General features: G+C 37.7%; 1 protein-coding gene across 2 annotated transcripts in view; it reads left to right on the top strand.

Annotated features, from left to right (window-relative positions):
* trappc11 (trafficking protein particle complex 11) overlaps positions 1 to 26,817 on the top strand; it is a 28,631-nt gene extending 1,814 nt beyond the window's left edge. The window contains 29 exon segments of one of the 2 annotated variants that reach the window (NM_001130331.1): positions 576 to 798; positions 1,057 to 1,226; positions 2,489 to 2,559; positions 3,382 to 3,496; positions 3,717 to 3,816; positions 6,873 to 6,946; positions 9,076 to 9,172; positions 9,316 to 9,449; positions 10,779 to 10,926; positions 11,269 to 11,362; positions 11,733 to 11,812; positions 12,489 to 12,567; positions 12,906 to 12,960; positions 13,668 to 13,813; positions 14,379 to 14,440; positions 14,536 to 14,668; positions 16,198 to 16,328; positions 16,480 to 16,635; positions 17,297 to 17,484; positions 17,576 to 17,724; positions 17,879 to 18,000; positions 18,458 to 18,577; positions 19,266 to 19,331; positions 19,937 to 20,093; positions 21,165 to 21,276; positions 21,447 to 21,538; positions 22,896 to 23,029; positions 24,555 to 24,722; positions 25,238 to 26,817. In NM_001130331.1, coding sequence (NP_001123803.1) covers positions 595 to 798; positions 1,057 to 1,226; positions 2,489 to 2,559; positions 3,382 to 3,496; positions 3,717 to 3,816; positions 6,873 to 6,946; positions 9,076 to 9,172; positions 9,316 to 9,449; positions 10,779 to 10,926; positions 11,269 to 11,362; positions 11,733 to 11,812; positions 12,489 to 12,567; positions 12,906 to 12,960; positions 13,668 to 13,813; positions 14,379 to 14,440; positions 14,536 to 14,668; positions 16,198 to 16,328; positions 16,480 to 16,635; positions 17,297 to 17,484; positions 17,576 to 17,724; positions 17,879 to 18,000; positions 18,458 to 18,577; positions 19,266 to 19,331; positions 19,937 to 20,093; positions 21,165 to 21,276; positions 21,447 to 21,538; positions 22,896 to 23,029; positions 24,555 to 24,722; positions 25,238 to 25,282 — 3,402 coding nt within the window. In that variant the 5' untranslated portion in view covers positions 576 to 594 and the 3' untranslated portion in view covers positions 25,283 to 26,817. 2 annotated transcript variants of the gene reach the window in all.
* Positions 26,818 to 27,901: the final 1,084 nt, after the last annotated feature.

Below are 27,901 nucleotides of genomic sequence, written 5' to 3'. Positions count from 1 at the left end.
GCTCTACCACTTGATCAGTGCACTCTAAATTGGTGCTTCCTATCATACTATGAATTTATTTTTAGATTAGCCTTATTTTTATTAATGTAGTAATTCATTTTAACCCATGAAATAAATGTTACAGGTAAATAAAGGTGCTAGAGCTAGAGATTTTTTTGGCCTTGGCGCACCTGTTTTCTAATCCCAATGTCGCTTGGGTAGTACCTGGAGCATAGCTAATTATTATATGCAGAGATAAGTCATGCTGTGTCTTTTTATCTGTTCCTCTACCAAAATTGCCAAAATCCATAGCCATTGGCTGTTTGAGGATGCTGAAAATCATAGCTGAGCCAATGCTAAACCAACCATGTTGGTCGGTTACTACATGTTGAAAGGTTATGAGTAAATCCTTTAGTTCTACTCCTACTCCAAAATATACTCCTACACAGTCTTTGTGGAACATAGTAGTGCACTATTATTATCACAATGAATAACATAGTTTTCCTGTTTATCTTTTTGAAATATTACAACAAGCATATATTGTCTTGCAAACACAATGTTCTGTTTATGTTCTGTTTATTTTATTTTTTTACTAGATTGTGATCCAGTTAGAAGATGAGCCCTACACAGTGGGACTTTCCTGTGGAGCTATGCTGCCGCCCAATGGCCTTTGTGACCCTTACAGGTTTAGATGTAACTTTTAATGCAGTTCACCGAGCTATCTGGGATGCCTTTTGTGCCAACCGAAGGGCAGATCGTGTACCTATCTCCTTCAAGGTTCTACCTGGTGATCACGAGTATCCAAAATGCAGAACAAAGGTAGAGTGAAATAGAGTTATCTCAGATCTTTAAGGCCAGCTTTGGCTGTTGGAATTTCTCAAGCCAATGTCCCAGTTGGTTTTCATTGCATAAATGGTAGCCTTTTTGCTGTAATAATATCAGGAAATTTGCAGAATACTATCAAGGTGCTATAAAAGTTTCTCTTAGTGTGCTGACTAACCTCCTGCCCCAGCAATTATTGGACACTGCTGTATCCACATAAATGTTCTTGTTAAATTCTATTCTCAAAATGTATAGAGAACGTCTTACGAATGGTACATCCCAAAGGGAATTCTAAAGACAGGCTGGATGAACAAGCATCTAAACCTGGTGCCTGCATTGGTCGTGGTGTTTTATGAACTTGACTGGGATGAGGCCCAATGGAAAGAGAAACAGTCGGAATGTGCAACCAGAGTTGAAATTGTCAGGTAAAAGCTGCTTTTATTACATATTACACATCAAGCTATGCTCAAATACCAAGCATCCTTTATTGATATTAAACCGCATTGTGGCCTCAGTAGCCCGATACTGCACAAAGGGCTTGTGACATGTAGCTGCTTTGTCAGGAGATAACTGTATTCCATCACTGTGCAGGGAAAAGAATCAAGCTCTGTAAATATGCAGCTATATGTTTTACCTGTGATGCTGCCAGTGCACTTGGAGGTAGGGCTTGCGGTTGGTGTATTGATCATATGCTGTTGAGCACATGCATACATTCCTGTAAGTTACAATGCATTTTAACATACAAGTGCCATTGTCGTTTTGAAGATGTAGCATAAGCTTCACAATAGGGATGCACCGAATCCACAATTTTTGGCCAAATACCGAGCCTAATCCTAATTTGCATATGGAAATTGAAACACCGTCAAAGAGAACCGCGCGCTTTGAAAAATTTTCGACTTCCGTGTTTATGTGACAAAAAGTCACATGATTTTAAGGATTCTGATTCGGTTCAGTCAGATGCATGGATTCAGCCAAATCCCACAGAAAAAGGCTGAATCTTTGCTAAATTCTGAGATTTGGTGCATCCCTACTTTACAACTTTGTTTGTGGTGTCCTTTGACTCCACAGACCTTTTTCCATGTCACATAATAGTACAGTCCTCCTAGAGGAGTGTTTATCGGGCTTGGCCTTGCAATCTGTAGATTCTGACAAATGCAAGAGGGGCTGTTATAAGGTGCCCTAGATAGTCACTATTTAGTGGGCTGGCATGGGGCTGTTTGGGCTTCTTTGTGCTTAAGATGCCAGGGCCTATTTTGAATCCCAGTCCAGGCTTAGCATTTATAGTATATTAATGGGGTGCTACACTTTCTCACTTACATTTACCTCCACAGGTTATAAATTGGGCTTGCTAGGTGATTTTTAACTACCATGTTGGCAGAATGCTAAATGCACTAAACAAGAACAATCTTCAGCCACTGCAAATGTTCAAAGCTAACTCCCTTACCTCAGTTGAGGTGATGTAGAACCAGACATTTTATTCCTGTATCGACATGTCTGAGTCAGGACATGGAAGACATTTGCTAAGTGTACTGTGAAGTACTCTTTTATCTGTAAGATGATAATCCTAAAACATCAGGTGTAAAACTGAAACTGTCCAGAGCTGCAGTTTCCAGAGCTGAATTTATCCTAGAGGGGCACCCCTTGATTGCTGGGTTTGCTAATCCCATTTTTTGTATTTCTTTTTCAGGCAGAGTTTGCAGGGGAGAAACACAAAGGTTGCTGTGGTTTTAATTCAGAAAAAGACCCCTTTACCACCAGGTGCTAAAACGGTTTACATTTCTTTATCCAAGTATTATTCTAGTTAAAATATGTTTTCTTATAATTGGAATTAACTTTCCTGTTGCATATTACTTGGGGGGTCCATAAAGCTATGCATTTAAAAGTACATTGATTTTTGTTTGCCTTATTTCTCCCCACTGCCCCCCCCCCACTCCCCACTTTCTCCCCATCAGTAATTGTCTTTATAATTGTCCAAGGCCTTTCCTGAATACAGAGGAATAACCAACACAAACCTGTGCATTTGTGCAAATAAGCATTGTTTAACTTATACATAGCTGAAATTATTTCTGAAACTCCTGATTCTGCAAATTTAAGGGATGAAATTACTGTAAAATATTATTTAAAAATATTTAATCAAAAACTAATGCGTAAAAAAATGATGGCTAGATAGTATGTGTTTAACATAATAAACATGCTTCAGGCTTCTGTTGAGCAGCTAAGCTTAGGTGTCAAAACATTATCAAAACATTAGTGGAAAGTAAGGTTTCTTTGGTTATAGTAGTTATAGCTAGTGGGCTGATAATTAAATTTGAGGCCACTATGGTTTGTATGGTGCCATGTAACGTGAACCTGAATAAATTGTGTATTATACACAAATCTTGAATATTTTGTTGCATATACAGTAATCTGTGTACTAGGAGTCAGTGCATGTGCTGTGAAACAGCAGAAAACAAGGTAGCTACATATGTTCAGTGCTTAAGCACTATAGTGACCATGGGCTGGTAAAGAAGTCCAAACACACAGTTTAACATGCCTAAAGTTATTATTTGTTACTAGATGCATATGTGTTCTTGTTACCAGGGGAAGACATGATTGCTTCAGAAAGGGCTGCCGCTTTGTGCAATGCCTGTGACCTGTCTGGCAAATCCCTGTTTGTACTGCCACACACTGACCATCTTGTGGGCTACATAATTAGGTATGTGGGCAATCAAATGTTTGCATATAAAGAGAATGTGTAACATGCAATCCCAATATTCCCCAATGCTGAAAGATGATGCACATGTTACACATTCTTGACTTTTGCCATAATCATTGTCTTTTTCTATCATGCAACCACAGTGTTACATTATATTATATATTGTTTTCCCTTTCTTTTGTTTATATTGTTTACTATATATATTTGTCATTTGTTTTAGATTAGAGAATGCATTTTATGAACATGCACAAACCTATTACTATACAGAAATCCGAAGAGTAAAATCACACAAAGAGTTTCTGAATAAAACCACCCACCAAGTAAGCCCTTAATTGTGTATTTTTAGCTGTTATTTAATAATGTCATTAGTGTTTATTCCATGCCTGCCAACAAAGAGACTGCTTCATACGGATTTCAGACTATTGTGTAAATTGATATTGATTTAGTTGAGTAGCAGGCAGCCTTTAGCACTCTAGTCATTTAAGAACTCGCTGCAATCTCCTACAAGCAAATGTGTTTGTGTGTATATGTAGAACGTTTCAATTTTGTATGCCTGCCCCCTCTCTTGAAATTTCTTTGTTGATTTAAGTGTGTTGCTGTTCATTGTCATTTAATGTTCCTCATGTTCTTTTGGAATCATGCTAGTATGTTAAGCTCGGTACTTCTCGAACTTTAATGCTCCCATTGCAGCGCCTGCTACTATTCCGTAATGGAGTCTAAGTTGCAAGTCACTTCTTCTTCTCGACTAAAGCAATAGCTCATAAGATATTTCTCTTGTACACTGCATCCTCAGATTCAGTTTACAGTTTTACACACAGAAATATATATATATGTATATATGTATGTATATATATATATATATATATATATATATATATATACAAAGTCCAAAATGGGAAGCACACCTGCAAAAGTTACTATACCTTGGTGCTAGAGCCAGGAAATCTTTAAATCGACAAAGTGTCAGCACTCTTAGGATTTTCACACGGAGTCAAATCAAACCATCAAAGCAATTATAAAGCAAACGGTGAGGCTTTAATACCAACGTTTCAGTCCGCACTTCGGACTTTCGTCAGGGAATACAGGGATTCCCTGACGAAAGTCCCAAGTGCGGACTGAAACGTTGGTATTAAAGCCTCACCGTTTGCATTATAATTGCTTTGATGGTTTGATTTGACTCCGTGTGAAAATCCTAAGAGTGCTGACACTTTGTCGATTTATATATATATACAAACCGGATTCCAAAAAAGTTGGGACACTAAACAAATTGTGAATAAAAACTGAACGCAATGATGTGGAGGTGCCAACTTCTAATATTTTATTCAGAATAGAACATAAATCACGGAACAAAAGTTTAAACTGAGAAAATGTACCATTTTAAGGGAAAAATATGTTGATTCAGAATTTCATGGTGTCAACAAATCCCAAAAAAGTTGGGACAAGTAGCAATAAGAGGCTGGAAAAAGTTAATTTGAGCATAACGAAGAGCTGGAAGACCAAATAACACTAATTATGGCAATTGGCAACATGATTGGGTATAAAAAGAGCTTCTCAGAGTGGCAGTGTCTCTCAGAAGCCAAGATGGGTAGAGGATCACCAATTCCCACAATGTTGCGTAGAAAGATAGTGGAGCAATATCAGAAAGGTGTTACCCAGCGAAAAATTGCAAAGATTTTGCATCTATCATCATCAACTGTGCATAACATCATCCGAAGATTCAGAGAATCTGGAACAATCTCTGTGCGTAAGGGTCAAGGCCGTAAAACCATACTGGATGCCCGTGATCTCCGGGCCCTTAAACGACACTGCACCACAAACAGGAATGCTACTGTAAAGGAAATCACAGAATGGGCTCAGGAATACTTCCAGAAACCATTTTCAGTGAACACCACTGTGCCATCCGCCGTTGCCAGCTGAAACTCTACAGTGCAAAGAAGAAGCCATTTCTAAGCAAGATCCACAAGCTCAGGTGTTTTCACTGGGCCAGGGATCATTTAAAATGGAGTGTGGCAAAATGGAAGACTGTTCTGTGGTCAGACGAGTCACGATTCGAAGTTCTTTTTGGAAATCTGGGACGCCATGTCATCCGGACCAAAGAGGACAAGGACAACCCAAGTTGTTATTAACGCTCAGTTCAGAAGCCTGCATCTCTGATGGTATGGGGTTGCATGAGTGCGTGTGGCATGGGCAGCTTGCATGTCTGGAAAGGCAGCATCAATGCAGAAAAATATATTCCGGTTCTAGAACAACATATGCTCCCATCCAGACGTCATCTCTTTCAGGGAAGACCCTGCATTTTTCAACAAGATAATGCCAGACCACATTCTGCATCAATCACAACATCATGGCTGCGTAGGAGAAGGATCTGGGTACTGAAATGGCCAGTCTGCAGTCCAGATCTTTCACCTATAGAGAACATTTGGCGCATCATAAAGAGGAAGGTGCGACAAAGAAGGCCCAAGACGATTGAACAGTTAGAGGCCTGTATTAGACAAGAATGGGAGAGCATTCCTATTCCTAAACTTGAGAAACTGGTCTCCTCGGTCCCCAGACGTCTGTTGAGTGTTGTAAGAAGAAGGGGAGATGCCACACAGTGGTGAAAATGGCCTTGTCCCAACTTTTTGGGGATTTTTTGACACCATGAAATTCTGAATCAACATATTTTTCCCTTAAAATGGTACATTTTCTCAGTTTAAACTTTTGTTCCGTGATTTATGTTCTATTCACAATTTGTTTAGTGTCCCAACTTTTTTGCAGTCCGGGTTGTATATATGTTCTCACAGATCTGTACCCTTAATTTTAGCAGTGGTAAATGGTTGGGAGTAAAATATCCAGTGCTGATCTTCACATATCCTTAGAAATTTGCCACACACCACTAACTTTGTTTCTAAAGTCTAAAATATGTGATGAAAGTGGCTATTTAAGCTATTCTTGCATCTTGAGTCTCCATAAATTTCCCCTAACGTGTATGTAATGTGTGCAGTACTTTATTGCTGGCTTGTCAGTAGTGGTTGCACCGAATTAAAGGTCTCTGCACTACACACTGTATCAATTGCCTCTTAGGGGTTGTAATGTTTTTATACTGTATCAATGGCCGCTCCATGAAAATATGCACACAGACCATAATGGCACTGGTTTGGTGATCTGTCACATTGCAAAATAAAATGTATTTTTTAAATTAAAATCATTTCTGCTAATTTCTGCAATCTGGGACTTACAGAATGATTGATTGTATTTAAGCCCTAAGGCACATACTAGCTATCCCTTGCCTCACTCTCTCTTCTCTTTCATTTTTTTCTCCTTTTTTTTCTTTGTGGTTTGAAAAATTGAAAAATAAGATCTTTTTTTAAAAAAAATCTGCAATCTGTGATTACAGCTGCTGTTTGTAAGACATCAGTTCAAAATTGCATTCTTCAGTGAGCTGAAACAAGATACACAGAATGCCTTGAAGTAAGAGATTTTTTAAATTTCCTGTTTGTCATAAAAAAAACAATTAGGATGTTTGTGTGATTGGCCCAATTTCTTATAACCTATGTCCTTTAGTGGGGCGTTAGTTAATTAAGACTTTCCCATTTGCTTAGGGACAACTGGGAGCTTCGTAGTATGGCAATTCTTCTACATATTGATAACCGCAAATATGTATTTAAATCAGAGTCTCTATTCAGATTAACCATTATCTTGTTCTTTAGGAAAATAAAGTTAAAGTAAACATATTTGAGATTTAAGTCAGTTTAGTGGATCATTAACCAAGCTGTGTGTGACTATATCTCCCAGTGAGATGCAACAATACATTTTCCATGAACAGAAACCTAATAGCAGTCACATTGACCCAAACCCACTGGTGAAAGTTATTTTTGGATATATACAAACATACACTGTAAGCTAAGACTTTTTTTAGAATATTTAGAATAATAATTTTTTAACTCTTTTATTACTTTTTATCTTTTAAATGGGTTATATAAACAAGTACTTGTCAATAAATACGTAACTTGTAAGAGATTATGTTTAACAAATTTTCCCCCATGTTTCTTTGGTGACATAGACTATACTACTCAAAGATTATTGTATTGATTTTTCCACTGACGAGCTCCCAAAGTTGTCCTTGCCTCCTGCCATTTATTTTTAATATTTCAAGCCTATAAAATGAACACTTAAAGGAAAACTATACCCATAAACAATTTAGGTCTCTATAAAAATATATTGCATAAACAAGTTCATATGTAAAACCCTGCTTCATCTAAATAAACCATTTTCTTAAAAATATACTTTTTTAGTAGTATGTACCATTGGGTAATCCAAAATAGAAAATTGCCATTTTAAGAATTAAGGGCCACCCCCTGGGATTATAGGATTCACAGTGCACGCATACATGCTAGGCCCCATCAGCCAATGTATGGACAGAGTTCTGCCTTTTACTCCCACACTACTTCCTGTTACAGTCAGAGCTGCATTATTTCCTGTCATGTGATCTCTGAGGGAGCACACAGCCCATCACTAAATGGTGGCTCAAGGGAAAGGATGTAAAATGGCAATATTTATTTATATATATATATAATATTTATATATATATATATATATATATATATATATATATATATATATATATATATATATATATATATATATACAGAGAAAAACAGAGCACACCCTAATAGTAATCAACTGCCCCGGGTGCTAGCAAAAAACATGTATAAAGCAAGACAGTGAGCCGCACACACAGGGACTTAGTAAGAAAACAAAAAAATTTTTATTAATGAAAAAAATCCAACGTTTCGAGCACCAACTGTGCTCTTCCTCGGACAAACCAGTTTGGGACTGTTGGTTTCATTCTTGGGGTATAATTTTTCTTTAAATAATTTTTATGGTATACTTTTTATTTCTAAATTACTCTGTTTACAGAGCAAATAATTCTCTCTACCATTTAATATTTTATTCTTGAACCAACAAATTAATTTTATTTAGCTGTAATATTGGTGTGTAGGCGCCATCTCAGTGCATTGTGCCTGAGTCTGAGCTTTCAGAAGGAGCCAGAGCTACACATTAGAACTGCTTTCAGGTAACCTATTGTTACTCCTACTCCCATGTAACGGGAGGAGTCCCAAGCTGGACTTGGATTTCTTACTATTGAGTGCTATTCTGATACCTACTGGAAGCTGCTATCTTGCTCCCTTCCCATTGCTCTGCTGATCAGCTGCTGTGAGGTGGGTGATACCACTCCAGTTTGCAGCGCAGTAGTAAAGTGTGACTGACGTTTATCAGAGCACAGGTCAGATGTTTGTGGCACCCAGGGAAATAAAGAATATGCCTAGCCCCGTTTGAAATTTCAAAATGATATATTAAAAATCAGATTTTATTGAAGGATTCTGCTGGAGAAGCATTTTCGCCATTAGGTTCTTATTAAAGTTGATGGCAAGCAGTAAGAGCGGTATTGTGTGGTAACTTTTCCACTGGTGGGGAACCATAGAGGAGGATGTGCTTAGTGTGACATTAGCCTTAGGATTCTGCCACTTGCTTGCTTTGATGCCCAAAATAATTATAATCAAAATAATCATAATCATCAATCTTTTATGTTTGTTTAGAAACTACAGGACAGCCTACAATCTGGTTCATGAACTCAGGTCTCATGAAACAAATATGCTGGAGATAAAAACCATGGCTGGGTTTATAAACTACAAGGTGAGAGGCCTCCCCAAATGTCATATACCTTGTGTATACCTGTCAGAAAGTTTTAGATATATTCGATTTGACTTAAGAAAAATGAAACCTGTGGTATGATTGTACATGTAATTGCCCTTTCTGATTTTCTTTTTTCCCCCCAGATATGCCGCCTGTGTTTCCAGCACAACACCCCACTTGATGCCATTGCACAGTTCAGAAAGCACATTGATTTATGTAAAAAGAAAATTGGTAGTGCTGAGCTGTCATTTGAGCACGCAGCCTGGATGTCTAAACAGTAGGTGACCACATTCAGATATTGGTTAATTAATCTCATTAGAAACCTTAGTTGTAGTTCCAGCTTTGGCCTAAATTGTGAATCAAGGGGTTTTTCAAATGTCAACATAATAGGTAAGATTGAGGTTATACAACAATAATACTAAATAATACAAAGTAAGTGCAATCATTGTGGCAAAAGGATACACCTCAGGCAAATTACCACTAGCACTGTCCCAATATAAGCCAAATGCATCCACCCTGCTTACCTGCAATACTCCTCTTTCTTTCAACAATACTATAGATCTGTCCTGACTATTAGTCAGTACTTCTGTGAACTTCTGTGAAATCAATTTATGACTTCTATTAAAAATTAAAGAAATTTTATTGGTGCAAAATGCCTCTGCTGTACCATAATACACCCTAGTGTATGTATTTGGTGCCCAAATACATCACCTTGATAAATACTTATTATAAGTATTATAAGTTAAATACTTATTATTTTCATATATTTATTTAGTACAGGTATGAAACCTGTTCTCCAGAATGCTTGAAGGCAGAAGGTTATCTGGATGAAGGATCTTTCTGTAATTTGGATTTCCCTACCTTAAGTTTACTAATAAATCATTTAAACATTAATAAACCCAATAGGACGTTCTGCCTCCAATATAGATTAAGTATATCTTAGTTGGGATCAAGTACAAGGTACTGGTTTATTATTACAGAGAAAAAGGAAATCATTTTTAAAAATTAAAAATATTTGCTTATAATGTAGTCTATGGCCTTCTCATAATTTGGAACTTCCTGGATAACAGATCCCATACCTGTAATGGTGTTTAGTAACTGGCAATATTAGTTCCAGTGCAGCTGCTGTAGGTAGAGGAAGGTAAAAACTAGAGATCAGCCAAAGTTAGAATAAAATTTAGAAAAGTGTTGAGAATCAGAAATTATTTGAAAAGGAGAAGGAACAGAGAAAAATGCATGGTTCCTTGTAGACTGTAAGCTCTTTTGGGCAGGGCTCTTTTTACCTCTTTTATCGGTTATTGATTGCTTTATATGTTACTCTGTATGTCCAGTGTATGAAACCCACTTATTGTACAGCGTTGCGGAATGTTTTGGCGCTTTATAAATAAATTTTAATAATAATGGTATAGACCAAGTGGGATAGGAGGGTGGCTTATTCCAGATAAGAGAAGAAGAAAACCACTGGAATTCTGGATTTTAGGACATTATTTCGGGGGGGGGGGGGGGGGGGTCAGATCTTAACATCAGCACAAGCCTTGGTAGCTGCTGGTTGCTTTTGAAACCAGGCTGGAACCTTGAGTTGTGATCTAAACAAATTTATTTGCAGGTTTCAGGCCTTTGGAGATCTATTTGATGAAGCTATAAAGCTGGGCCTGACTGCGATTCAGACACAGAATCCTGGTTTTTACTATCAGCAGGCAGCTTACTATGCACAGGAGCGCAAGCAGCTTGCTGGCCACTTGTGTAATCATGAGGTAAGTACAGCACTTCTTTGCTTTCTTTAAGGTTGGATTTCTTTCACTCACCAGCAGAACATATCAATGTATTTATAAATAAACTGTCTTGTGTGTTTTACTGTTCAGTAAGTGGAATAAATTCATATATATATGTATGTTTTATTGTTTTAACAGTGATTTTATTGACCAGTAATAGGTGCTGTACTGATATTCTTAATCATAATAGTAAGAGCCAGGATTTCCACAAGAGGTCTGGTTGAACTATACATGAGCACTAATTAACACTGCACACCGCAGGTAAATATTTTTATTCACTGTAATTTGTGTTGAAATACTAATTTATTATTATTATTTTTCTAGGCTTCTGTTGCATATCCAAGTCCCGATCCGCTTGAGACCGTCAATGGAGTTCTTGACTTCTATGGACAGAGGGCCTGGCGGCAGGGCATCCTAAGTGAGTTGCATTTGGTGCTATACAGCACTTCCTGCATGAAGGCCCAGTTACCACGTTACCACACATAACAGTAGTCCATAAATAAAAAAGGCTGCCAGGATACACAGCTCAATCTGATACGGTGCTATGTTTATTAAAATGTTTATGTTAAACACAGTGTTTTTAAGATAAAGTGCTCTTCCTCAAGTTTTTTGAATTGCTGGTTTGTCATAAATAATATGGGTTCCATATTAACAGTCTATTGTGGTCATATGGCCTGCACCATGAATGTTTCTAAATGATGATCTCTATACAAGTTCATTATGTTATATGTGAAAGGTGATGTGTATATGTGAAAGGTGTGTAATGCAAGTGTATTTTCTCTCTACAGGTTTTGATCTGTCAGATCCAGAAAAAGAGAAGGCTGGGATTCTTGCACTTCAGTTGAAAGAAATTGAAGTCATTCATTCGGTAAGGCCTTGCTGTTTTAAAGGGATTGTGTCATGAATTTTATGGTGTAGTTCTTACTAATATTACACTTTACAAAGCAAATAATTCACTCTACCATTTAAAATGTTATTCTTGAATCAAAAGATTTCTTTTTTTTTTAGCTGTAATATTGGTGTGTAGGCGCCATCTCAGTGCGTTGTGCCTGAGTTTAAGCTTTCAGAAAAAAACAGCACAACACATTAGAACTGCTTTTAGATAAGCTATTGTTTGTGTAACTGGAGGAATCATAACTTGGGTAAGGCGGACTTGGGTTTTTTCTATTGAGTGCTTTTCTGATATCTACCACTAGGTTGGCCATGGGAGCATTCTTAGCACAGTTGTCAGGGGGTTGTCACCTTGCTACTTTCCTATGTTCTGCATTGGCTGCTGGGGGGAAAAGGGAGGGGGCTGATATCACTCCAGCTCAGCAGTAAAGTGTGACTGAAGTTTATCAGAGCACAGGTCACATGCTTGTGGTACCCTGGGAAATGAAGAATATGGCTAGCCCCATGTGAAATTTCAAAATGAAATATAAAAAAATGTGTTTGCTCTTTTGAAAAATGGATTTCAATATGAGATTCTGCTGGAGGAGTGCTATTAACTGAAAAAAACTTGTTTTCCCATGCAACTTATGGTTCTGTTATTTTATCTTTTCTAGGAGCTCATTATTAGCCTTTTGAGTAATGCTGTGGCACAGTTCAAGAAATACAAGTGTCCCAGGATGAAGAGTCACCTGAGTAAGTACTTAGTACTTTAAGGCTCATTAAACACGGTAACAGCAAAGGGTATTATTTCTGTTCAGACTATTGTTTTAAATCAGAAAAGCCCATTTACACTCTGTAAAGTGGACTGCAGTGTTTATGGGTCCTTTATTGAAATCTTACTCAAAATATATTTATTTATGCCAAAGCTCCTCTCTATGAAACCCTCAGCATCTCAATATGCAATTTTATTCTATCTTCAGTTGTATTTCTCTAATTCTTTTCCCTTGGACTAATTTCTATAGAGTATAGGATTTTGTACCGAAGATAATTTTTTAAAAAAATGCGCTTCTCTGCTATATTTTTGGTTGTAGTGGTTCAGATGGGAGAAGAGTATTACCATGCTAAAGACTACACCAAAGCACTAAAGTAAGTCAGAAGTGGATAAATAGGTTAATTTGTGTTGAATAACTTGGTATTTGAACTGTGAGTAGGGAAATCTTGAGAAAAGTCTCTTTGGCAGCCATAATTCAGCCATTGGCCATTGAATGTTCCTATTCTAAAATCAAAATTAATTTCAGAATTTTGGATTTAAAAACTGTGTGAGATATACTGTATCTCAGTAAAATGCAGCACACACCTTAGGCAAACAACTGGTCATGTAATGACATCTGTCCCATTTAAATTAACCATAAATTAGTAGGTTATAGCTTATAGTGCACACTGATTGTTTTATTTGCATATATGTATTTACACACATATAAGCACAAGTTAATATAGTGTTTGCCTCCACTGTGAAATTCTGCATAGGAATAACAATACCGTGCTGTATATGTTTAACTGCAAGGGGTCCGTTCCTTGGTGTCAGCAGTGCCTATGACTCCACATATATATATATATATATATATATACAGTAGTTTGTTTCTACTTATTCATATACATCAATAGGATATTTATTAGTAATCTGCCTTTGTACCTATTATACTGTATATATAATGACATGTACGCCACACCTAGATGTACAGTAGGTAATGTTAAGGCAAATAACTCCAATGTTGCTATTCATACAAATGAATACAAATCAAATGAAATACTGATCTCTCCACTGAAAGCAATGTAAATTGTCATTCATACAGGCTGCTGGACTACGTTATGTGTGATTATCGAAGTGAGAGATGGTGGACGCTGCTCACTTCTATTCTGACAACCGCCCTTAAATGTGCATATCTCATGGCACAGCTGAAAGATTATATTACCTATTCCCTGGAGCTGCTCGGAAGAGGTACCTTGTTCAGCATGATTAAATAAAGTCCTCTGTTCCATGTAGCTATTGTTATTTTCCAGAAAATTAATTACCTACTCACTCACTTATATATGCAGAGAGCTATAGTACTAAGTTCTTTGGTGTACTAATTCTTATTACCATTTCCATGTACTAAACTTGCCTTCACACTCCAAATTTATGAACACTCTTGTACAGCCCCAAGCAAAAAAAAAAAGGAAGATAAAAAAAAAACCTGGATATGGTCCCCTTAGCACACACACCTCCCTAATCCATAGCCACATGGATAGGTGGACCAGGCAACACCATTCTACTTTCATATGTTTCAAAAGCAATTGTGGATTTGGATTTTCATATCTAATGGCAAGGTGTGAGTATAGCTTTCCCACATAAAGAAAAAAGGGTACAAGTGTGTGTGTGTTTCCTTTTGTAAAGTCGCCTCAGTCTGTTTCATCACAAAAGCTATTGTGTATCCACCATTGTAATATTGTTCTCTTAGTTTTAGCCCCATTTTAACACTTTTTAGTTTATATGTTTTTGACGATTGTCTTCTGCCTACAAACAGCATCAACCCTGAAAGAAGACCAGAAGTCAAGAATTGAGAAGAACCTAATTAAGGTGTTAATGGTGCGTTAAATATTACATTGCTAGTCTGTGACATTGCAGCTTTGCAGTTTATTAGAAGTGGTAATATTTCATCTTATTCTTCTGTTTCTATTCAGAATGAAAGTCCTGACCCTGAGCCAGAGTGCGATGTCACCATGGTGAAGACGGCACAAAGACTGTGGGCAGACAGGGTTTCCTTGGCAGGAAGCAACCTGTTTACCATTGAGGTGCAAGAATTTGTACCTTTTGGTAAGTAAATGGTGAAAGGCAACCTAAAAAGTTATGTGTTGTCTGACAGGTTTCAGCCTTGTCAGGAAGTTCTGTTTGAAGCAGGTCTCTATGCACTCTGGTTATTGTGTGTATACTGGACATTTTAATAATGTGATAATGTCCTTCACCCTCTGCAAGGGTGTTCAGCTGCTGTTAGAGATTAGGAGGAGTTGTAGTTCAGCACCATCAGTAGTTTAAAGGACATGTCAACCCAAAATAAAAAAAAAATTCCTAATGAAACAAAACATAATGTTAATCAACTTTCCAATATGAACTTTTCAAAAACATTTAGTGCTTTAAAAGTTATTAGTAAATGTAACTGCTGTTGAGAGTAGCTTTTGCTTAAAGGGCCCCTATCACAGTGAAATTGCTTCCCCCACGAGTGGTGCAGGATAATAGAGCCCACAATCCAGTTGGGGGAAACAATCGTTTTTTTGTTTTAAAAAAGAAAGCTTCCTACAGCACTAAATTGCCTGCAGTAGGAGGGAGCTCCCAGGGTGGGCAGCCATGTTGTGGCGCAGACATGCGCATAACGAGTGAGTGACACAACTTACCCTTATGCACAAGTGTAACGTAGGCGGGCATGAGCTGCTCCTATGTCACACGCATGTTTCCTGCCCCCTCATTATGCACATGTGCAGTGTCGGACTGGCCCACCGGGATACCAGGAAAACTCCCGGCCCTGGGCCATCTGCTCACCCAACCATTTGCCTTGTGTGCCTCTACCATGGCCTTTACCAATTCTATTTGAGAAGAAACAGAATGAATGGAAGAAAGGATAGATAATAGTATGTAAAAAGAAGTAATTAAGAAATCAAAGAAAGTGAGTGAAAAGGGAAGGAAAGGTAGTCTGGAGAGTGGGCCTAAGGTCTAAGGTTTTTTGGTGGGCCCTTAGCACCCCAGTCCAACACTGCGCATGTGTGCTAAGTAATTTCATTGTGATAGGTGCCCTTTACTCCTGGTTATGACTATTTGAACAATGTTGCAGAGGTTAGTCTCCTCCAGCAAGACAGGTCTGTCAGTTTTTGCTTGTGTTATATTGTTTCAAAGTCAGAGCCACCAGGGCAGAGAATAGGAAAATGGACAAACACTGCTTTTAATAGCAATAATATATACAAAAAACTTAAATTCCATGACAAATTTGTAATAAATGTATATTGCTAAGTTGCTTAGAATTATGTTTTCTTTTATCAGGCAGAGCAGCAGTAGTAAGCAGGTATCTTTTATAATGAGAAATAACACCAGTGCAAGTGTGTGTATAATAATGCAAGACGATGGCAGTAACATATTATTATATGTTTTTACTATAACTTCCAGCTTCCATTGACAGCTAAAGGCTTTTAGTAGATGCTGGGAGTTATAATACAGATAGGAACTGCAGGTTGAATTAAAAATAATGCTTCCCATTTCACTTTTGATGCACTGGGCAAACAAATGCTTTTAATACCATTTTGACAGAATGAGGATTATATTTGCGTGTTGCATTATGATGCCGTTTTCTGTTTCAGTGCAATGCAAGGCAAAGTTTCTGTCTCCGACCTTTCATGTTGATTCTCCTGTTGAGTTGCATGTGTATCTGAGGACAGACTGCCCCCATCCAATCCGCTTCTCCAAACTTTGTATTGGCTTCAGCAACCAGGTAATATGTTGCATCCACAAAGCCTATATGAATGTTTACCCCTACATTACAATGTAAATTCATCTTTGGCCCAATAAAAGGATATATCCTTTACCCTTTCATGACTGAAGGTATTCTGAAGTGTAATACCCACTGTTTGTCACTTTGACAGGAGTACAATCAGTTCTGTGTGGTGGAAGAGCAATACCATGCCAGCGAAATCCTGGAGCAGTCAACACAGGGGACTATGTGCCTGGTACCTGGAAAAACAAGAAAATTCACATTTAAGTTTGTTGCAAAAACAGAAGATGTGGGCAAGAAAATTGAGGTGGGTTAGCTGTCAGAAATAATGCTTAAAGATATGAATGTTAAGTGACAGATGTTGCAAAAATTGGTTTATGTTGTGTTTGTAACCAGGCTCAAGCTTACCATAGTTCCCAATTACAATTTTTGCATTTACATTGTTCAGATGTCTTGATTTTGCACTTGTTTTCTAAAAGTGTGTCAATTAATGCTTGGAAATAATGTAGTTGCTTTATACTATGATATATTGTTATATCCACTTGCATGTTAAGTGTTATTACATGTGTATCTCCCATTTACACACACATCTATCCACAATTACCACCCTGCATCTAGCAAATAAAGAGAGTAATAAAATGCTTATTATACAGTTGAAAATAAGTGCAAGGAAATGGAATGCTAGCACTGTACCTCGCAGAACAGTGTAGTTGATATGGGGGTAGAGTGAGAACCACTGTTTTATTTTTAGAATATATGTAAGCTTTCTAGTGACCTGCTGTAAGGATAAGTTGGCAATGGGTTGGTCTTGGAAGACAAAGTCTGTCATACACGCTAATGTTACAAAATGCCTTTATACTCAAGCATCTTATATAAGTTACTATCACTTTAAATTCATAAGCGTCAGACTGACTTTGGAATGTACTGAGGACACACAATAAACACAGTCTTACATTTTGGGATTTTAGATTTCTTCGGTGGATTTGATCCTGGGTGGCGATGCAGGACGGTGTGTGATTTTAAATTGGAGAGGTGGTGGAGGAGACGCAGCTTCTTCCCAGGAAGCTGTACAAGCATCTCGTTCCTTCAAACGTAGGCCTAAGCTACCTGAAAATGAAGTACACTGGGACAGCGTTGCAATCCAAGCTAGCACCATGTTTGTATATTCTAATCTGTTCTTTCTCATACAATAAAAGTTGTGCTGTGCATTTTTATGGTTTATAAAATGAATTCTTCATTTTTAACAGGATTGTTTCTAGAGTTCCTAAAATTTCCGTGCAGTTGCACCATGAACCTCCAGCACTGAACAATGAGATGTATTGCTTAAAGATCACTATACAGTCTCAAGAAACCACCGTCATAAGGGATGTGAAGATTACTGCAGGGCTGAAACCAGGTAAGGACACAGATATAAAGTTCTCCAGTATAATATATAATATGTGTAATATAAATATGTACTTTGTGCTTTTAATGCTGATTTTTGGCTGACTCCACACCATGGTATACATTCTGCTGTGAAACTTAACTATTAAATACAATATCATATACAGGGCAGGATGCCAACCTGACACAGAAGACTTTGGTTAGCCTCAATGGGGCGGAACTGTGTGATGACTCCAGCCCTGCCCTGCTGACTGATATCCCTGTTGGAGATCTTCAGCCTGGAGGAAAGGTACTGTTGTGTCCTCTGTCAGTGAGTGCTAATGTGAAAAACGTGCCGTTCGTCCTGTTATTTAGCAGCCTGTTTTTGCTAACGAAATGGCACTTTTTGTTTTAAATGTAATATTTATATTTTTATCTTCTGTAAATAATAATAAAATAATTACTTGTCTCTCTCTGTACAGTCTTTAGAAATTAAAAGTGAGTGGCTTGTACACTGTACAGTTTCTTTCTTGGAAGAGTTTCTGTGAAGTCCCTAAATTGGGAAGCAGATAAAGCATGATATCTGGCCCTGCACTGTGCAGCACCATGGGGTGTTTGGGACATGCCTGCTGTTTCATTTTCATTGAGCTGAGTTTTCCCCTTAGTTTCCAAAATTAAGCATTTATAATTATGCATGTGTTGGAGCAGCAGATTATCTTCTTTTCCATGCTGGCTGTAAACAGTGTGTTGCATTGTTCTCTTTGCAGATTGAGATGCCTTTGTACATTTGCTGTGGAACAGAGGGCACACGCATATTTCTGGTTTATGTTTCATACCTGATAGAGACATTTGTTGAAGACAGACAGATTATCTGCAAGTGTCACAAAGTAAGATGATTTTCCTAAGCTACACTTACAAACGACATTAAAGATATAGCAGAAAAACTCCCAGCATTTTAACTTTAAATTTCATACATTCCTTGTAATTAATGCACATAAAGTCTGTGCGATATATAGTTGTCCCTCAGTATTGCCTCTATATTTCCTATTCTGCCACTTATGTATATTTTACAATTGCCTATTATCTGTGTATTAACACAAGCAGGACTGATTTGCCCCACAAGCCAATGATGAGATCCTAATATGGACAAGAATTAGGTACTGGTACTCAAGGTAGTGCAGCAATGCATTCCATACCCGATGGGTTTTTTTTAACATGCCTGATAGATATCTGCCCAATTTTAAGGTACATATAATTTGGGCAACTTGTTAAGGTGTCCCATGCAATGGGCAATAAGTTTCAAACTCACTCTGTAGATTTAAAGGGGCAGCAAGGCGCAGCAATCAAACAGTCTACTCTAGGAGATCATGTCCTGAATATTAGTCCCTAACAAGCCAATGTATAGTTCAGCACTTTGTGTGTTCTAATAGTCACTGAAAAAATACACTTTCTGCCTATATATTAATGCCACACTAGAACTTTAATTAAACTGAAATTATTTTGTAACATGCCTTCTGAACTGTAATAAGATTATCCTAAATAGCTGTATAATTATTCATATTTGCCATTTTACAGGATGAAACTGTGACAATTGAAACTGTATTTCCATTTGAAGTTGCTGTAAAATTTGTTTCTATAAAGGTAAGGGTTAGTTGGTAAGATGTAGCAACATCATTATTTTTTTGTTTGTTTCTAATGATATGTAGTGGCTATGTCTTTTGTCTTTCAGGTCTTCTTGTGGCTGGTTGTTTTGTAAATACATATAATCTTATTACAATTTGTTTTAAAGCAGAATATAACCCGTTTATAGCTTGTCAATTGAACCAATACATTATATATTATATAGTGCATAGGTAGCCTCCTCAGGTCATTGTGCCTGATCCTGAGCTTTCAGAAAGTCCAGTTTGAACAGCATACAACTGCTTTCAGATAAGCTATTGTTTCTTATATTAAATGCCATCTCCTAAAGGTGGCTGCACGTGAGCCAATAAAAGTCATATCGGCCTGTGTATTGGACCCTAAGGTGGGCCTACCTGACAGATATCTTGCTGAAAAACAGCAAGATGTCAATCAGGCAGGTATACAAATCCTGTTAGGACGAGGAGTGCATTGGCTCCTTGATGTATCCTGTCAATGTGATCCAAGGGCTAAATGATCTGATCCATGTGGGCATGTTGGGGAAAGATCCACTCATTTGGTGACCTTTGTCCTGTGACAGAGTCTCTTAAACATGTCCTTTTCTCCAGTTTGAACATTTAGACCGTGTATATACAGACATCCCATTCTTACTAATGACTGATATCCTGAGTACATCGCCTTGGGCCCTTACTATTAAATCAAGTCAGCTCCAGTTGGCATCTTCCATCACTTCTGCAGACCAGCTGGAATCCCATGTAGAAAACAGTGAGTAAAAGAAGACAAAAATTTTTTTTTTTAGATCCTGGTAAAATAAGATAACCTACATGGAATGTATTTTGTAGAAGATCTGCAGTAAGAGACATGCATACATGGGGCCATGCAGAAGGGGATACAAGGGCTTGTTTGTAAACACACCTGCAGTTGCAACCTCCTTAAATGGATGCAAAATTGAGCATGCATTGGCACCATTCATACATACTTCTTGCACTCATGAGTACATGCTGGGAGTTCTAACGCACCTGTCCAGCCTATTTGCATATGCGCACTTTTATGCAAGGGGACCCTGGAATTAGCATTAAATTAGGGGTATGTAGCACGACTGACGTGCTAAGCAAATTGAATGCTAATGCCATTGTTAATGCTGCGCACTAAAAGTGACACCATTCTAATATGTTGTGCAAAAACTGCATCTAATGTACTTCCGAGTGATTTGCCGCGTTGATAAATTTGCATCTATTTTGGTATATCCCACACAATTATTCTGGACCTTTTATGGCATTTAGACAACCTCTGAATCTAGGAAGAGATGTAGTAACAAGTTTCTTGTCACCACCCAGCATTAATGAAGTACACATATGTGTTAAAACACCAATTCCTGGCACATTTACTTAATAAGAAGTGTGCACCTTTAAAAAGGATAATGGGGTAACCTTGCCAATAAACAAATGTGTATTTTATAAATTAGCGGGGTAGTAAAACCCCTTTTCTTTAAACACCAGTGCAATGAGTAGGGCTTGTAATGAACATGCTTTTTGTCTATTGTTTTATTGATGCAGTAGCTGTAGTTTTTGTTGTTTATTGCACTAAACATTCTTAAATTAAAACTAAAGTCACATTCTACTTCCTGTTCACACAATCAAAAACTCAATGAAAATCCCTCTGTATAAACAACCCCCCCACTTCAAGTCAGCTGAAGCCTTTGTTATACTCTCCTTGAACAGAGATTCTCAGTGGAGAATTGTATTGATTTTATTTTGGATAAGATGAATATTTGTTATCAGTTCTATGGAAATACACATTTTTAACATTCTTTTTTTTTGTGTGTGTTTTTGTCAGTTGTTTTGCAGACAGGGGAGAGCGCTAGTGAATGTTTTTGCCTTCAGTGCCCTCCTGTAGTAAGTAATCAGACTGGAGTGGCCACAGGATGCTATGTTATTTCTTGGAAAAGGTAAGTATTACCTCTACTACATTTCACTATTAAGGTCACCTATAATTTCAGTTTAACTAATATAGGAACCCTCTAATATTTAGAACTGAAAAACCTAAAACTATCTGCACTAAACATTACTGCTTTGCCATCATCTAATATATTTGCATGTGGTTTGTTATTTGTTTTAGGAGCTCAGCTGATAACAGTGTTCCTGTTGTCAACACAATGATAACATTACCGCATGTGATGGTTGAAACCATCCCTCTCCATATTCGAGCAGGTAATGATAACAAAGGGTTTAAAGGGCAGTAAAATCAATTCTGTTTATTTATATGTATGTGTATATATAGTATGCAAAAAATAGATGCCGCACGCACAGGACTTAGTGTGGAAAAACTTGTTTGTTTATTTTAAACGTATTGCTAACATTTCGGCTGCCTCCACAGTGAAAAACACATACAGAAACCCACTGATAAACCCAATGTGGCGCAGAAAACAGGCTGATGACATCACTACGTTATTAACCAGGGACCACCCCCATAGGTGTACACCAAACCAAATAAAACAAAAAGCAAAAAAACAATGTTTGATCAAATGTGAAAACATACATCAAAAGCAAATATGACAGGCACATAGGATATAAAGATAAAGGCAAAGAGAAATAGGGAAAAGAAACGGAAAGAGAAACACTCTGTTTAGCTGAATTGCAACTCCCAACTGGTGCCGTATGTGGAGAAAGGCTCTGGAGGCAGCCGAAACGTTAGCTGTACGTTTAAAATAAACAAACTATTTTTTCCACACTAAGTCCTGTGAGTGTGGCATCTATTTTTTGCATAATTGATATCCTCTCTGAATACTGCACCCAGGCAAACTAACACCGTATTTAACTTGAGTGCCTGTTGCTTTTGGACTCGTATGTATGTATGTATGTATGTATGTATGTATGTATGTATATATATATATATATATATATATGTCTATATTGTAATCTCCTTTGTGACATAATATCCTTATTTTTTACACTCACACATACCTTCTAAATCTCTCATTAATTGAATAACTAACATCATGCACGTTTGTTTGGAAATGTGATACCACCTCTTTGCCTACTGCCAGATATAGAGGGGGAGCTGTATATTTACAGTTGGGGACACCAACTCATCTCTTAGAGGGCTTGATGGAAATGTAAAGTTGTTTATTACCTGAGAAGCTGTGAAGAACACAACCATTTCTTTTTGGATTTACAGTTTTCTCTGTCGTCTTGGGGGGCAGAGGGAACACATGGGGTTATGTTCCACCCTCCAGGATTCAGGACACTTGAATGACAAATTAAAGGGATAGTTCAGTGTAAAAATGAAAATGGGGAAAATAGACTGTGTAAAATAAAAAATGTTTTCAATATAGTTAGTTATGCAAAAATGAAATCTATAAAGGCTGGAGCAGGCAGAACTCTGCATGCTCACAACAAACTAACTGAACAGTTATGTCCCATGTGCCCCCCCTTCCCAAAGTCTGAGTGGCTTGCCCCTATTAGGAGACCACCATTTGTTTTGTCCGTTTCAGAGCTTTATCATGTTGGAAAATTCATAAATATGTGGAAGTTATTAATCCATTACTTTTATATTGTTTATCCACAGATTTGCCATCTTTTGGGCGAGTAAGGGAATCCCTCCCTGTAAAGTATCATCTACAAAATAAGACCAGCCTTGTGCAGGACATAGAAATTGCTGTGGAGCCAAGTGATGCTTTCATGTTTTCTGGACTCAAAATGGTAAATGTTTGTGCCAAACTACACTTCGTTCATTATCAAGTACCAAGTCTCATTGTTCGAAATTCTGTTTTAGATGAATACAACTTGTTAACATTGGTGATTCATTTTATGTAACTAGAGTTTTCTTTAATAAGCCAAATCACAGTACCATACAGAAAGAAACTGAATAGAACATAATTTTATAAAACCTCTGACAGACTGATGGAGTTACTAATCTATCTGCACACAAAAAGAGAAACCTATCAGAACCTATCCAAAAGGGTATTGGAGATTTTTGTTATGATTGATATAGGAATAGAAAGGCAGATGCTGGTTTTGTTTTAGGGACACTGTAGAGTTGGTTTTCCTACCTATTAAATGAAAACTGCTTCCATTGTTCTACCAGCAGCAGACAAGCCTAAACATATTGCTTAATATTTGTTGCAGTGGGTAGCTGCACTGTTAATATGATAATAACCATTTCCAAAATTCTGTATTATTTCAGCAGGCTTCCCATTAGGGTAGGGCACCCAGGATTTTTTGTAACCCACAAGAAATTGTGCTCCCTGTGGATGAAAATCGCCCTTAAAAATGTTTCATTGAAGGGAAAACATTGGAATCACATATTGAGTGAAAATGCCTTCAATATAGCCAGCTAGAATAAACATCAAAAAGTAAGGGAACCTGGGAGCTACTGCATGGTCTGGAGGTGGCGGTAGCTCTATAGTTCCTCTGCAGCAGTGCTCTGTTTTGTACGCAAGGCAGGAAGGATTGAGCATTTTGACACTAGTAACTTTAAAGGGAACCAGTCATCTTGCACAATGCCAAAATAAACTTTAGAAATATAAACTACTTATAGAACTTATTCTAGAACTCTGCAACCTTTGTAAGCAAAGCCGTTGTCTCCCAGCCCGCTGCTGCATTTTTGCTGGGTGCTAGCCGCCATATTGATCCACCATCTTTATGTTTCACGTCATTCCTGCTCCGTTTAATATCGCACATGCGATGTAAATGAAGGGATGTGTAAAGTTCCTCACATCCAAATTGAGAAATTTCACGCTCCTTTGCGAGTCTGTTTGCCCCAAGAATCACAGGATAGAATCAGCCCATGTAATGTAGAGAGCGTGCTCACAATAGTTAGGCACATCTCTACCATAATAACATGTGTGCATTCTCATTAAAGCTACGCAAGACTGATAACCTGTATAAAGAGGGGGATAATAGAAGGAGTGGTGACGTAGAATACAAGGAGACGCCTTTATGCCTAAGGCATAGAGGCGGAGTTGAATACTTTTGAATGACAGGCATAAAGATAATAGGCAATATCTGGGGAAAGACACAGAAAAGAAAAAAAATAAGAGTGCTGCTTTTCTGCATTATCTGAACCAGTAGCTCAATTTTCAGGTGAGGGTGACAGGTCCGCTTTAATAAAAAGTGGTTTTACACTCAACTGACTTTGGGGGTGTTACTGGGACTACAACTGCAGATGTACAGTAAGTAATAGTGTGATGGGTGTTCTTTTAATATCTTTCTTTTTCACATGCAGATCCGACTGCAGATCCTTCCAGGCACTGAGCAGGAGATGTTGTATAACTTTTACCCCCTAATGGCTGGATATCAGCAGTTGCCATCTCTGAACATCAACTTACTGAGGTTCCCCAATTTCACCAGCCATCTGCTAAAGCGCTTCTTACCAACACATATATTTGTAAAGGTGAGCTCTGCCACTATGGTAATGTAATAAAAGTATTTAATAGGAAAGAATGCACCATGCAAAAAGGTTGCCTTTGCACTTATTTATTATACATTTTTGCATCTCTAACAACCCAAGCTAACATTCCTGTTTTTACACTTGCAACAGTGCATGCTGTATGTAGTACAAGTTTTTAGATTATTTTAGGACATAACAAATACCATCACCTTCAAGTAGGGCTTAAAAAATCTGCATTAAAAATGCCCAGTGTATTCATTGTCTAAAGAACAATATTATTTTGTAAAATGTGAAGCCTTAAATGTATGAAAGTAACCCAAAGATTAAGCATCTAAATAGTGACGCACCTCTGACAGAGAGAAATTAAGTGGCTAGAGAGGCTATTGCAGCTTAAGGAACAAAATCTCCAAACCTGTAATACATTTCCCCCTATATGTAAATACACTATTACAAGATAACTCTTGCCAAAGAAATGTTTTTTAAAGAAAAGTGACATTGTTTTGATGTTTGTGTTGTAGCCACAAGGGCGGCAAGCTGAAGAGGACTCCATTGAAGCTGCCTAAGGAGGTCCTGGTTGTTCACCAGTTTTTAGCCTACATGGGCCGTACAGTTAAACTGGTCTGGTCTGATGAAGGAAGCATATTGTAACTGGATCCTTAATATGGCAAGGAAAAAGATACATTGTGGCAAGGAGAAAGATATATTAAATGCACACTAAACATAAAGCTGTGAAAGCCTTACCTGTGTCATTGACATTTAGCAGCTGTTACAAAAAGACATTAATTAAAACCTAAAGCCACTGTATAGTGCAGTACAGTACTGGAACATTCAAGAGCACATTTAAAAATGCTGGATCATCCGGACCCTAAAAGCATGTGAGAGTTCCCAAACTCTGTGATGGTTTCTTTATTCGAATAGCAAGCTTAGTGCAAATCACATTTTTCTTCCCCCCCATAAATAAAATTAAATATCTCGGCACCTAAAACCTGCTGAGCTTTATAATTTTTTTTGTTGGAGAAAAGAAAAGCACGATTTGCACAAAGCTTGCTATTTAGATGGAGATGGTTTTGGGATCCAAATGCTTGAGCCCGAAGGCTTGAGTATTGTAAGAAACAGTAACACCAAAATATGAAAATGCATAACAGTAATTACCCTGCACTGGTACAACTGGTGTGTTTGCCTCAAAAAGGCTAGTATAGTTTATATAAACAAAGCTGCTATGTAGCCATGGGGGTAGCCATTATAAGGAGAAAAGGCACAGGCACATAGCAGATAACGGATAAAGCCCCATTATATTCTACAGAGCTTATCTGTTATGTGCTATGTAACCTGTGCCTTTTCTTCAGCTTGAATGGCTGGCTCTCATGGCTACGACACACCAGTTTTACCAGTGCAGGGCAACAGTATATTATAATTTAATTACTTTAAAACACTTTAATTTTTTGTGTTACTGTTCCTTTAATGAGTTGATAAGTAAATCAGCATGCATTTGGGAGAAATACTTCCCAATATTCGTGATTAAGTTTCAATTTGGATCATATAGCTCCTGGATGTTTTTTTTTCCCATTTACTGCTGGGTTTGTAGTACAGGTATGGGATCCATTATCAGAAAAACCCATTATCCAGAAATTCCAAATTACTGAAAGACCATCTCCCATAGATTTCATTAAAAGGAAATTTTTACAAAATTATTCCCTTTTCTCTGTAAAAATAAAACAGTACCTTGTACTTGATCCCAACTAAGATATAATTATGGGAGGCAAAGCAATCCTATTGGGTTTAATTCATGTTTAAATGTTTTTTAGACTTATGATATGAAAGTCCAACTATGGAAAGATCCCTTACCTGGAAACCCCCAGGTCCTGAGAATTTTAGATAATGGGTCCCATACCTGTATAAAAAAATAACCTGTGTGTATTTAAGTTTATTGTGGCTGTGTGCATTATCAGAAGTCATTTAGTATAAGGTTAAGTTAAAGATGGGTTATGCGTCACAATAATGCTTTGTAAATAATTGTTTCATGTAAAGTAGACTTACTAAATTCATTGTCTTATTTCTATAAAGAAACCAAATAAAACTTCTCATTTCTGTCTTCTCATTTACTGGAAGCCAACTCTGTTACTACTGTGTGTTGCTGTCATACATTGACATTCTATATTTCACTAAATTTTACATTATTCTTTGGGGGTTATGTATTAAAAGACATTAAATTTGCCCAGGAGCAGAAAGCCATAGCAACCAATCAGCAGATAGAATTTACTGGTCACCTATTTAAAAGCATTTATGTTATTGGTTGCTATGTGTTAATGCATCAGGCAAATTGTTTTAGATGAAAAATTGAATTTCAGTTCCACATCAAACTTAAAAATTCAATTTCAAATCAAAATTCAGTGTTATTTTATGTGTGCGTTTGTATACAAAACATGGAGCTTAGATTATAAGCTCTGCAAATATGTCAATGCTAAATAAATAACATGAAGACACAGTTGCTTAGCATCGCTGCTAGAAGAATTTGGAGGATATGCCAGAGTACTGAAAACCATGTACTGTAGCTTTTAGTAAAATATTATATCTAATGTCATTTTACTTGGCTTTTCTTGAATGGGAATCTAAACCCAAAAACATTTTTTCTCTGTTTTGTCTGTGGGACACAGGGACCATGGGGTATAGCTTCCACCACTAGGAGGCAGGACACTGTAAGGAAAACTCCTCCCTCCTATGCTATACCCCTCTGCCTAGCTGCCTGAGGCTCAGTTTTTTCAGTGTCCTCAAGGAGACAGGATCATCTCTCACATGATGTGACATAATCTTCAGCTAGTATATACTGGCACCAGGGGTTGACCCAAGGCACTTACAGCAAGTGACTTTCTTGTGGCTTCCCCCTACGTGGGATTTGCGTTGCAGGGGCTAGTAAGTCTCTTGGAGCAAGCCACACAGTTCTGTACCTTACCTTAGGGAATAGGTGACTGTCCTGCACACGCGCGCTGCCTGCTGGGATATAGCAGACCTGTCAGCGCTTCCAAGGGTGAGTTACACCTAATGCCCCTCACTCCCTATCAGCCCTGCCTCCCATCCAGCTTACCGGTAGCACAGAGCTTACTCTGGGCACATCCGCGCTAAGGCGCGCACTCACAGGGGGCGGGTCCTCCATTCCGCACTTCCGCCTTCTCCCACACTTCCGT

The sequence above is a fragment of the Xenopus tropicalis genome, chromosome 1, assembly GCF_000004195.4.
Source record: "Xenopus tropicalis strain Nigerian chromosome 1, UCB_Xtro_10.0, whole genome shotgun sequence".
Taxonomy (NCBI): domain Eukaryota; kingdom Metazoa; phylum Chordata; class Amphibia; order Anura; family Pipidae; genus Xenopus; species Xenopus tropicalis.
Note: the sequence above shows the minus strand (reverse complement) of the source record. Positions and strands in the feature narration are given on the sequence as shown.